Here is a 13,516-nt window from a genome sequence, read left to right on the forward strand (position 1 = left end):
TTTGACTACAGCTAAGCGGGTCAGTGATTTGTGTGCTCTTTCGACGAGACCTGACTGCCTGGCCATCAATGGTGACCTGAGCAGAGCAGTGTTACGTCCTAACCCGGCATTTGTGCCGAAGGTTATTAAGAGTTCATATAGGTCACAGACCGTGGAGCTGTGGGCTTTTTCTCCTCCTCCTCATAGAGAGAGGAGTGAGGAAAAGCTCCATCGCCTGTGCCCGGTACGCGCTTTGGCGTGTTACGTCGAGCGCACAGCAGCGATTAGGTCATCGCCTCAGTTGTTTGTGTGTCACGGTGCGGCTGCACTAGGTAGACCACTTTCAAAACAGAGGCTGTCTCACTGGCTTTGCGAAGGCATTGAGACAGCTTATGAGGTAGCAGGGCGGCAATTGCCTCAGGGTATCAGAGCTCACTCCACTCGTGGAGTAGCGGCTTCTACTGCCCTTTTTAGAGGAACGGGAGTAGAGGATATCTGTAGAGCAGCATCCTGGTCGACGCCGTCTCCATTTATCCGTTTCTATCTCTTAGATATGTCTTCCAATTCTCTGGCTCGATCTGTACTCAGCGTGGCTGAAGGGAGATCTTGAGCAAGAAGGAGAGGAGAAGCAGGACTGTGGACACAGGTTTCCATCAGGTCCGCTTTTGGTTAGGAAGACGTGTCTTTAACAGATGTGTTTTCTAACTCTTTGGCTCGGTCTGTACTCAGCATAGCTGAAGGGAGATCTGGAGCTAGGAAGAGAGGGAAAAGCAGGACTATGGACTGGGTTTCCATCAGGTCCGCTTTGGATGAGAAAACATATTTTGTGGCATGAATCCTGACTGACAAGCTCAGTACAGTAGAGGCATGCGTGGATTAACAGAATATGAGGTCATCTATCTGCTCGCTCAGTTAGTATGACTCATGTTTTGTTCCTGCCCACTAATCTCTGGGATTCCATTGAGTGAGTGAGGCGGTCTACCGCGTTCATAATGTAGAGTGACATTTGATGTCATTCCATTAGTGGTCGGTAGTGTTTTCACAGGATATTGAGGCACATCTATCTGCTAGTACAGATTAGTATGGCTTCTATTCTGGTGATCTGCCCACTAGTCATTGGCATTGCCATTGGACTAGGTGGGGCGGGTCTTTTAACCGATGACGCGGTATATTGTGACGCCCGTAGGGTTTTTTAGTTGCAGTACTGCGGGACTCGGTTACAGCCATTGCTGGGCCTGACTTTCTCGTTTTGATGGGAAGTGTTAGGCTCGGCAGGGAGTACATTTTGGAGCGCTACGCTCCGCCTTAAACCATTAGGAGCAGAGCTCCCCTATGGGGCGGAGCTCCACGATATAGAACGATTAGTTACCGGAGTGTAACTCCAGTTCTATGAGTGGAGCAGAGCCCCATAGGACTTAAGGCCCTGCCGACCCTCTCTAGTCTCGCTGAAGAAAAATATCTCGGGAGGCTGATTGAGGGGAAGCGTCCCCTCTTATAGGGACACCTGTACTCCTATTGGCTGTAGGTGTGTGCATAATTTTGTCTCAGGCTGCTGCTGCCTTAGGGCAGAGGGTAAACCATTAGGAGCAGAGCTCCCCTATGGGGCTCCGCTCCACTCATAGAACTGGAGTTACACTCCGGTAACTAATCGATATGGATGTGTAGAGGGAGGTAAGGTAACCTACTAGATATGGATGTGTAGAGGGAGGTAAGGTAACCTACTAGATATGGATGTGTAGAGGGAGGTAAGGTAACCTACTAGATATGGATGTGTAGAGGGAGGTAAGGTAAAACCTACTAGATATGGATGTATAGAGGGAGGTAAGGTAACCTACTAGATATGGATGTGTAGAGGGAGGTAAGGTAACCTACTAGATATGGATGTGTAGAGGGAGGTAAGGTAACCTACTAGATATGGATGTGTAGAGGGAGGTAAGGTAACCTAGTAGATATGGATGTATAGAGGGAGGTAAGGTAAAACCTACTAGATATGGATGTGTAGAGGGAGGTAAGGTAACCTACTAGATATGGATGTGTAGAGGGAGGTAAGGTAACCTACTAGATATGGATGTGTAGAGGGAGGTAAGGTAACCTACTAGATATGGATGTGTAGAGGGAGGTAAGGTAACCTACTAGATATGGATGTGTAGAGGGAGGTAAGGTAACCTACTAGATATGGATGTATAGAGGGAGGTAAGGTAACCTACTAGATATGGATGTATAGAGGGAGGTAAGGTAACCTACTAGATATGGATGTATAGAGGGAGGTAAGGTAACCTACTAGATATGGATGTATAGAGGGAGGTAAGGTAACCTACTAGATATGGATGTATAGAGGGAGGTAAGGTAACCTACTAGATATGGATGTGTAGAGGGAGGTAAGGTAACCTACTAGATATGGATGTATAGAGGGAGGTAAGGTAACCTACTAGATATGGATGTGTAGAGGGAGGTAAGGTAACCTACTAGATATGGATGTGTAGAGGGAGGTAAGGTAACCTACTAGATATGGATGTGTAGAGGGAGGTAAGGTAACCTACTAGATATGGATGTATAGAGGGAGGTAAGGTAACCTACTAGATATGGATGTATAGAGGGAGGTAAGGTAACCTACTAGATATGGATGTGTAGAGGGAGGTAAGGTAACCTACTAGATATGGATGTGTAGAGGGAGGTAAGGTAACCTACTAGATATGGATGTGTAGAGGGAGGTAAGGTAACCTACTAGATATGGATGTGTAGAGGGAGGTAAGGTAACCTACTAGATATGGATGTGTAGAGGGAGGTAAGGTAACCTACTAGATATGGATGTGTAGAGGGAGGTAAGGTAACCTACTAGATATGGATGTGTAGAGGGAGGTAAGGTAACCTACTAGATATGGATGTGTAGAGGGAGGTAAGGTAACCTACTAGATATGGATGTGTAGAGGGAGGTAAGGTAACCTACTAGATATGGATGTGTAGAGGGAGGTAAGGTAACCTACTAGATATGGATGTGTAGAGGGAGGTAAGGTAACCTACTAGATATGGATGTGTAGAGGGAGGTAAGGTAACCTACTAGATATGGATGTATAGAGGGAGGTAAGGTAAAACCTACTAGATATGGATGTATAGAGGGAGGTAAGGTAACCTACTAGATATGGATGTATAGAGGGCGGTAAGGTAACCTACTAGATATGGATGTATAGAGGGAGGTAAGGTAACCTACTAGATATGGATGTATAGAGGGAGGTAAGGTAAAACCTACTAGATATGGATGTGTAGAGGGAGGTAAGGTAACCTACTAGATATGGATGTGTAGAGGGAGGTAAGGTAACCTACTAGATATGGATGTGTAGAGGGAGGTAAGGTAACCTACTAGATATGGATGTATAGAGGGAGGTAAGGTAAAACCTACTAGATATGGATGTGTAGAGGGAGGTAAGGTAACCTACTAGATATGGATGTGTAGAGGGAGGTAAGGTAACCTACTAGATATGGATGTGTAGAGGGAGGTAAGGTAACCTACTAGATATGGATGTATAGAGGGAGGTAAGGTAACCTACTAGATATGGATGTATAGAGGGCGAAGGCCTCCAGGCTGGTGAGCTCCTTGGCCCTGGTCTCCTCCACACTGTGACAAAAGATGTGTTCCCAGGCGTACAGCTTCAGCAGCTTGATGCCCCGCAGCAGCTCATTGGTCTTCTTCAACCGCTCGCTGGAGTACTCCTTTAGGATGATACACACACATCTGAATGACTGGAGTACTCCTTTAGGATGATACACACACATCTGAATGACTGGAGTACTCCTTTAGGATGATACACACACATCTGAATGACTGGAGTACTCCTTTAGGATGATACACACACATCTGAATGACTGGAGTACTCCTTTAGGATGATACACACACATCTGAATGACTGGAGTACTCCTTTAGGATGATACACACACATCTGAATGACTGGAGTACTCCTTTAGGATGATACACACACATCTGAATGACTGGAGTACTCCTTTAGGATGATACACACACATCTGAATGACTGGAGTACTCCTTTAGGATGATACACACACATCTGAATGACTGGAGTACTCCTTTAGGATGATACACACACATCTGAATGACTGGAGTACTCCTTTAGGATGATACACACACATCTGAATGACTGGAGTACTCCTTTAGGATGATACACACACATCTGAATGACTGGAGTACTCCTTTAGGATGATACACACACATCTGAATGACTGGAGTACTCCTTTAGGATGATACACACACATCTGAATGACTGGAGTACTCCTTTAGGATGATACACACACATCTGAATGACTGGAGTACTCCTTTAGGATGATACACACACATCTGAATGACTGGAGTACTCCTTTAGGATGATACACACACATCTGAATGACTGGAGTACTCCTTTAGGATGATACACACACATCTGAATGACTGGAGTACTCCTTTAGGATGATACACACACATCTGAATGACTGGAGTACTCCTTTAGGATGATACACACACATCTGAATGACTGGAGTACTCCTTTAGGATGATACACACACATCTGAATGACTGGAGTACTCCTTTAGGATGATACACACACATCTGAATGACTGGAGTACTCCTTTAGGATGATACACACACATCTGAATGACTGGAGTACTCCTTTAGGATGATACACACACATCTGAATGACTGGAGTACTCCTTTAGGATGATACACACACATCTGAATGACTGGAGTACTCCTTTAGGATGATACACACACATCTGAATGACTGGAGTACTCCTTTAGGATGATACACACACATCTGAATGACTGGAGTACTCCTTTAGGATGATACACACACATCTGAATGACTGGAGTACTCCTTTAGGATGATACACACACATCTGAATGACTGGAGTACTCCTTTAGGATGATACACACACATCTGAATGACTGGAGTACTCCTTTAGGATGATACACACACATCTGAATGACTGGAGTACTCCTTTAGGATGATACACACACATCTGAATGACTGGAGTACTCCTTTAGGATGATACACACACATCTGAATGACTGGAGTACTCCTTTAGGATGATACACACACATCTGAATGACTGGAGTACTCCTTTAGGATGATACACACACATCTGAATGACTGGAGTACTCCTTTAGGATGATACACACACATCTGAATGACTGGAGTACTCCTTTAGGATGATACACACACATCTGAATGACTGGAGTACTCCTTTAGTATGATACACACACATCTGAATGACTGGAGTACTCCTTTAGGATGATACACACACATCTGAATGACTGGAGTACTCCTTTAGGATGATACACACAAACATCTGAATGACTGGAGAATTTCTATATCAAAATACACACAAACATCTGCTTCCACATCTGCATTGCTTGCTGTTTTAGGCTGGGTTTCTGTATAAGCACTTTGTGACATCTGCTGATATAAAAAGGACTTTATAAATAAATGTGATTGATTGATTGAATGACTGTGTCACGCCCTGGCTCTGGGGACTCTTGTATGTTGAGCCAGGGTGTTAATTTATTTGTGTAGTGTCTATGTTTCGTTTCCTATGTTCTGTTCTAGGTTATGTGTTTCTATGTTGGCCGGGGTGGTTCTCAATCAGAGGCAACGAGAATCAGCTGTTGCTTGTTGTCTCTGATTGGGAACCATACTTAGGCAGCCTTTTGTGCACTTGTGATTCGTGGGATCTTGTTCCGTGTAGGTTTGTGTATGACCGAGGACTTCACGTTTCGTTTTGTTGTTTTGTTATTTGTATCGTGTTGCTAAGTACACTATTAAAGAGATGTACGCATATCACGCTGCGCCTTGGTCCACTCATTATGACGATCGTGACAGACTGGAGCGCTCTTGTACAGTATCATAACACAGAAAAACATAGAGTAGTCCTATACCGTAGTACACACAAGAATATCAGAACAGAATAATTGTCATGAAAGATACAGTACTTAATCTCAGACAATTAAGCTAGTGGTATACATACTTATGTATTACAGTAGCATGGTATTATAGAAATGAACAGTGTATTTAGAGAGAGAGGCAGACGAAGCAGGAAGACATGTTACGTGATTAATGAAGAGATTATGGTTGAAAAATACTATTGTTTCTTACCAATCCACTTGGTTATTATCAGTAAGATAACAACGGTTATCCAATATCTGAGGGTGTGTGTGTTTACTATAAAAGGATCACGCACCTTAATTCAGCAGTCTCATGACATCTACTCTCTAATCTCTCCCACCAGGAAGATAAAATCAAAACATACCCAGACTGTTTGCCAAGATGGCAGTGCAGTCGGTCTCCTTGGAACAGTGATAGGTCAGAGCCCACACAGAACACTGTTTGTCTAACTGCTAACTGCTTATTGAAGGGTCCTACTGTAGCTCAGTTGGTAGAGTATGGGGCTTCCAACGCCCGATAGTGTGTTCAATTCCCAGGACCACCGTATGTAAAATGTATGCAGGCATGACCAGAGACGGGCAAAAGATACATCAAAATGTATCTTGTTACACCTACAAGATAGTCTAAAGACCAATGTGTCCAATTTAAATACTTTTGCAGAGTACTACAACTAGATAAAATATTATTATTGGCCTTGTTTTGGGGACGGAGCTCATTAGAATAAATCCCAGCATGCTTTGCAAGTGTTCATTTTTACATTGACATTTTGGTCATTTAGCAGACACTCTTATCACACCATTGTGCAGTCAGACTTCTGATACCAATGCAGGGTGAAAGGGTGCCACAAAATTGTGAACCGCTATTGTGTACAAATTACAGGTCTCAAAAGTATCTCGTTACAAAATACATTTGATTGTAGTTCAGGCCAGGGTAACCCTTTACATTAAGTTTCCCAGTTTACTATGTAATTACACAGTAATAACTGTAGTAACAACATAGTAGTTACACAGGTATTACTATGTAAATGCGTGGTAATAAGATTTTAGCGCTATCAGTTATTACACAATTGGAACAAGGAATGTGTAATTACACATCCACTTGCTTAGCCTGGTTGCCAGTCTCTGCCAAAGAGTGGAACGGTAGAGACTGGTACCCAGAATACCACTTGCTGAGGAATTTTTTTGGGGGGGAAATGCTAGCTAGCTTTACCACCCTGTGTTAGTATGTTTTACTAACTAGTTAGTATGTTTTAATAATAATTATTGCTTTAAGTCTGAAATTTAGAATTTAATTTGAATAGTTTGAATATGAATATTTGTAAAATCTATTAAAGAAAAGTCAAACTGAGAAGAACGTTCTCCTGTCTCCTTATTTCTCCTGGTTAGCCTATTGTCTGCAAGGGTTGTTATATTGTAAGTACAAAGTCATTAAAAATGTCACTTCACTTTACATTAAGTTGCTTGCTCCAGGGTAAGTACATTGTAAATACAGTAGATACAGTAGTAGTATATACCTTGTAATAAAATTGTAATTACAGAGTTGGTTGTTAAAGATTGTTATAAAGGGTTATACCTAATGTTCTCCTGTCTCCTAATTTCTCCTGGTTAGCCTATTTTCTGCAAAGGTTATTACATTGTAACTACATCGTAATTACAAAGATTATACCCTCACGTTACATTAAGTTGCTTGCTCCTGGGTAGGTACATGATAATTACAAGTATATCCTATGTAACGCCATTGTTTTTACATTATACTTGATTCAGTATAGCCTTTGAGCCAGGTCATAACATAGAAATAAACACATTGAAAATGACCAGTAGTTAATGACAAGGGTGTGCCTTGTTACAATTGTTGTAACCTGGTCTTAGCCTATTTAACCCTGGTATTGCATGTGGATTCGATGGTAGTGGCACCTTGTAGTTACATGTAACAAGGTCAGATTTTGGATTGTGTTAATAACATCAGTGGCGATTTTAGCATGTAAATCTTGGTGGGGCAAAACAAAAATAATGTGGGATGCATGCCAGCAAAGCCACTACACAACACTAAACAATACATTCAATGCACTATAACGGTGACAAACGGTGCCCACAAACTGTTAGGGCCTACATAAAGCTGTCCCAACAGCAGTCCCAACAGCAGTCCCAACACCTTACCACTGCTACACCTGGCTATCAGCGGAGCCTTGACTGTCTGCAAAACAGTTCATTCAGCCTCATTTACTGCCTTTAAAAAAAACAAAGCTGATATGGCTGACTTGCTTAAACAAATGTGGTTTCTACTGACAATTGAGATGTACAAACTATGGCATAAGGGGACGACAAGTGAATAAGAGGCAATCTGTAATTTCAATTAAGACATTAATGAGCGAGCTAGGACAGACGTAGTCAATATAACTATTTGTTCAGCACTTTTGAAATGTACAGCGACAGAATTCAGAACATGGGCCGTTCTTACAGTATTCTCCCTGTACACAAAGTAAGATAAATAAAGGGGGCATATTACATTGTAGTCATTTAGCAGACGCTCTTATCCAGAGCGACTTACAGGTAGTGAGTGCATACATAAACGCCATGCTCTACCAACTGAGCTACATCCCTGCCGGCCATTCCCTCCCATACCCTGGACGACGCTGGGCCAATTGTGCGCCGCCCCATGGGTCTCCCAGTCGCGGCCGGCTACGACAGAGCCTGGATTCGAACCAGGATCTCTAGTGGCACAGCTAGCACTGCGATGCAGTGCCTTAGACCACTGCGCCACTCGGGAGACTTATAAGCAGACAATGAAAGCTCTTACAATATTCGATGATTACATTTCTCTAAAACAGGTTATAGGCTACATGTGCACCACAAAGTCAGAACAGTAGGCGAAATTAAGAGGGGAAAATAGACCAAATTATTAGGGTGAGGCACATGGGCTACTAACAGCTTACTACACAACATACACTTAGTATTACTTTCTTAGCTACAGTATACATATCTCCCTGGCATATTACATCATTTATGCAGCAGCATACAATACATTTTTGGACTCACGTTGTTGTGCTGTGCTCACTTGAACAGGAAGGTGGCGCGGAGGTCTTTCGTGGGCAAATTTTGTCATCAAAGTCTGGCATTCTCTGGATTTATGGTGCTTTCAAGACAACTGGGAACTCGGGAAAAAAACAAGGTTGAATCATGATGACGTCAGTGATCTTCAGGTCGTAGATCTAGAAAGAGGCCCGAGTTCCGGATTTACAATTTTGAGTTGTCTGACCGTTCAAAACGTATTCTCCCAGTCGGAGCTCGTTTTTCCCGAGTTCCCAGTTGTCTTGAACTCACTGAAGTCAGATTTCGCAGCTCCGAGTTAAGTTGTTTTGAGCGCGGCTCAAATCATGCTTCATTGACAGCATGGCCAATGTTGAATGTTTATCATTTTAAGCTTGGAAAAGAGACCCTTAATCCCAGACTTGGGACCACACAGCCACTCCACTGAATAGCAGGCTAGTGATTGCTTTGCAATGCTTGCAGTTAGCCACTGATTCCTTCCAAACCACTCATTGTTGAATTTGCGATTTCCAACTTGTTGTGTAATGTTTATGTCCAATGGCCGATGAGCACCGATACGTTTTATCTATAATTTCTCTTCATTATTTCTCTTCATATGACAAGGATTAAAAAGGATTTGCCAGTAGATTGTCGACTTGATTCATGATGATGACTGCTAGCAAAAATTTTGAAAGTATGATGTTGACATGATCAGTCCAATCAAAGCTACTGTAGATATAACGTGATTTGATGTCATTTTATCTGTGGCCAATGACCTTGAGCCTTCATGGATGGGCACTTCTAATGTAACTCCATGGCAGCACCAAAGGGGCTTGAATTTTCTAGCTCTACCCTTAGACTTGGCAGTGACGTAGTGTACCCATGAGTGACAGAACACTGAGTCAATCACGGCACAACTAGAGAACATTACCAACACCTACGCTCTGTATTTTCCGCTGGCTGCTCCACCACCACAGAAACACCTGCATTTTGGAGCTGCCTTACTCAATAAAGCAAAAAAGAGACCATGTTTGTATGCGGCTTTATTAACATCAGTAGTTACACATGTGGAAAACCTTCAGCAAGTGGATGCGTAAGTAAACATTCCTTGTTCCAATTGTGTAATAACTGATAGCACTACAACCTTAATACCATGTCATTACATAGTATTACCCTCTTAACTATGTTGTTACTACATTTATTACTATGTAGTTACATAGTAATAGATGCAACTTAATATAAAAGGGTTACCCAGGCCAGTGTAACACAAATGACAAAATACTCAAAAATAATTCAAAAGTAATTAAATACGTATTTAAAATACATGTAACAGAAATACTGCCCATCTCTGGCCATGACTGTGAATCGCTTTGGATAAAAGTGTCATCTAAATGGCATTTATTACTCACCAGGGTGCTCTTCTGTGCTTGGGACAGCTTGGTGGCCACAAAGTACTGGACAGGGGCCAGGACAGCGATGACTGTGGCCCCGATCAAGGCACTGATCCCCAGGAGGTAGTAGAGCAGAATCACTCCCACAATGATCTGAAGAATACAATACAGAATGTTGTTTGGGCATTTTAAACCTTGGGAAATGTTAAGATCAGGGAAAATTGGATTGTACGCCTGATTGGACATGCAATTTAGTGGAACATGTGTGAATCGCAGCTTCTCTCTCTATCTCTCTCTCTCACACACACACACACACACACACAAGCACACACACAAACACAATATGCCATTAACCTGTCTCCCCTTGACCTTGAGAGAGAGAGAGTGTGGTAGGAGAAACTGACCGTGTCCAAAAACCCATACTAGCATACTACATTGAACAAAAATATAAACGCAACATGCAACAATTTCAAAGATTTTACTGAGTTACTGTTCCTATAAGGAAAACAGTCAATTGAAATCAATTCATTAGGCCCAAATCTATGGATTTCACATGACTGGGAATACAGATATGCATCTGTTGGTCACAGATACAAAAAAAAAAAAAGATAGGGGTGTGGATCAGAAAACCAGTCAGTATCTGGTGTGACCACCATTTGACTCATGCAGCGCAACATCTCCTTCGCATAGAGTTGATCAGGCTGTTGATTGTGGCCTGTGGAATGTTGTCCCTCTCCTATTCAATGGCTGTGCGAAGTTGCTGGATATTCGCGGGAAATGGAACACGCTGTCGTACACATTGATCCAGAGCATCCCAAACATGCTCAATGGGTGACATGTCTGGTGAGTATGCAGACCATGGAAGAACTGGGACATTTTCAGCTTCCAGGAATTGTGTACATATCCATGCGATATGGGGCCGTGCATTATCATGAGGTGATGGCGGCGGATGAATGGCACAACAATGGGCCTCAGGATCTCTTCACGGTATCTCTGTGCATTCAAATTGCCATTGATAAAATGCAATTGTGTTCATTGTCTGTAGCTTATGCCTGCCCATATCATAACCCCACGGCCACAATGGGGCACTCTGTTCACAACATTGACAGCAGCAAACCGCTCACCCACATGACGCCATACACGCTGTCTGCCATCTGCCCAGTACAGTTGATACCGGGATTAATCCATGAAGAGCACACTTCTCCAGTGTGCCAGTGGCCATCGAAGGTGAGCATTTTCCCACTGAAGTTGGTTACGACACCGAACTGCAGTCAGGTCAAGACCTTGGTGAGGATAAAGATCACGCAGATGAGCTTCCATGAGACGGTTTCTGACAGTTAGTGCAGAAATTATTTGGTTGTGCAAACCCACAGTTTCATCAGCTGTCCGGTTGGCTGGTGTAAGACGATCCCGCAGGTGAAGAAGTCAAATGTGGAGGTCCTGGGCTGGTGTGGTTACACGTGGTCTGTGGTTGTGAGGCCGTTTGGACGTACTGCCAAATTCTCTAAAACAACGTTGGAGGTGGCTTATGGTAGAGAAATGAACATTCAATTCTCTGGCAACAGCTCTGGTGGACATTCCTGCAGTCTGCATGCCAATTGCATGTTCCCTCAAAACTTGAGACATCTGTGCATTGCACTGTGAGACAAAACTGCACAGTTTAGAGTGGCCTTTTATTGTCCCCAGCACAAGGTGCACCTGTGTAATGACCATGCTGTTTAACCTCTACGGGATCGGTGTCCCGTATACGGAACGGTTGAGCTAACGTGCGCTAATGTAATTAGCATAACTGCTGTAAGTGACAGCAAACTTTCCAGGACATAGACATGTCTTATATGGGCAGAAAGCTTAAATTCTTGTTAATCTAACTGCACTGTCCAATTTACAGTAGCTATTGCAGTGAAAAAATACCATGCTATTGTTTGAGGAGAGTGCACAACAACAAAAAACGTATCACGGCAACTGGTTTGATACATTCACCTCTGAAGGTAAATAATGTACTTACATTCAGTAATCTTGCTCTGATTTGTCATCCTGAGGGTCCCAGAGATAAAATGTAGCATAGTTTTGTTTGATCAAATCAATTTTTATATTCAAATGTAGGAACTGGGTTCTACAGTTTGAACCCCTGCTGTCTCTGGCTCCACACCCACCCCGCCCGGCCATCTAGATGTATGAAAGTTAACTTTCGTAGCTAATGATCCATCATGTATGACATTCCTGGGAGTGTGTAAACTTACATTTTGTATTACCATATCATTTTTGTATGTTCTCTATTGTTATGTAATTGAAAATTTATCAATTGACCAATTCGGCACATTTGGGCAGACTTGATACAAAATAGTCCAGTATTGCAATGCTTCACTGGATCAATCTGAAACTTTGCACACACACTGCTAAATTGCGCCTAAACTGCAATATTATATTGTGGCCTTTCTCTTGCATTTCAAAGATGATGGAACAAAAAAATTAATAGAAAATGCATGTTTTTTGTTTGTATTATCTTTTACCAGATCTGATGTGTTATATTCTCCTACCTTAATTTCACATTTCACAAACTTCAAAGTGTTTCCTTTCAAATGGTATCAAGAATATGCATATCCTTGCTTCAGGTCCTGAGCTACAGGCAGTTAGATTTGGTTATGTCTTTTTAGGCAAAAAAATGGGAAAAAAGGGTCAGATCCTTGAGGTTAATCAGCTTCTTGATATGCCACATCTGTCAGGTGGATGGATTATCTTGGCAAAGTAGAAATGCAGAATAACAGGGATGTAAACGAATTTGTGCACAAAATTTGAGCACCGGAGAAGATGGCTGCCGTTTTACAGCCCTCTAACCAAGGGGTGTGTTTTTTTCGCATTATTTGTAATTCAATCATTTAAAAATAAATTGGACGACCTAAGATTAAGGTTATCCTACCAACTGTACATTAAAAACTGTAATATCTTATGTTTCACCGAGTCGTGGCTGAACGACGACATGGATAACATACAGCTGGCGGGATATACGCTACATCGGCAGGATAGAACGGCTGACTCCGTTAAGACAAGGGGTGGCGGTCTGTGTATATTTGTAAACAACAGCTGGTGCATAAAATCTAATACTAAGGAAGTCTCGAGGTTTTGCTTGCCTGAGGTAGAGTATCTCATGATAAGCTGTAGACCACGCTATTTACCAAGAGAGTTTTTGTAGCTGTCT

The 13,516-nt window shown here is 42.4% G+C and overlaps 1 protein-coding gene across 2 annotated transcripts in view; it reads right to left on the reverse strand.

Annotated features, from left to right (window-relative positions):
- The window catches only part of LOC311134439 (ATP-binding cassette sub-family C member 8-like), a gene marked incomplete at both ends in the record, with an annotated part of 127,776 nt that overhangs the window by 77,252 nt on the left and 37,008 nt on the right, over nucleotides 1–13,516 (reverse strand). For both annotated transcript variants that reach the window (XM_084168121.1, XM_084168120.1), the window contains 2 exons: nucleotides 3,525–3,687; nucleotides 10,339–10,473. In XM_084168121.1, the coding sequence (XP_084024247.1) occupies nucleotides 3,525–3,687; nucleotides 10,339–10,473 (298 nt within the window). The remainder of the gene's footprint in view (nucleotides 1–3,524; nucleotides 3,688–10,338; nucleotides 10,474–13,516) is intronic.

This window comes from Coregonus lavaretus (genome assembly GCF_964263955.1).
Source record: "Coregonus lavaretus genome assembly, chromosome: 9".
NCBI classification, from domain to species: domain Eukaryota; kingdom Metazoa; phylum Chordata; class Actinopteri; order Salmoniformes; family Salmonidae; genus Coregonus; species Coregonus lavaretus.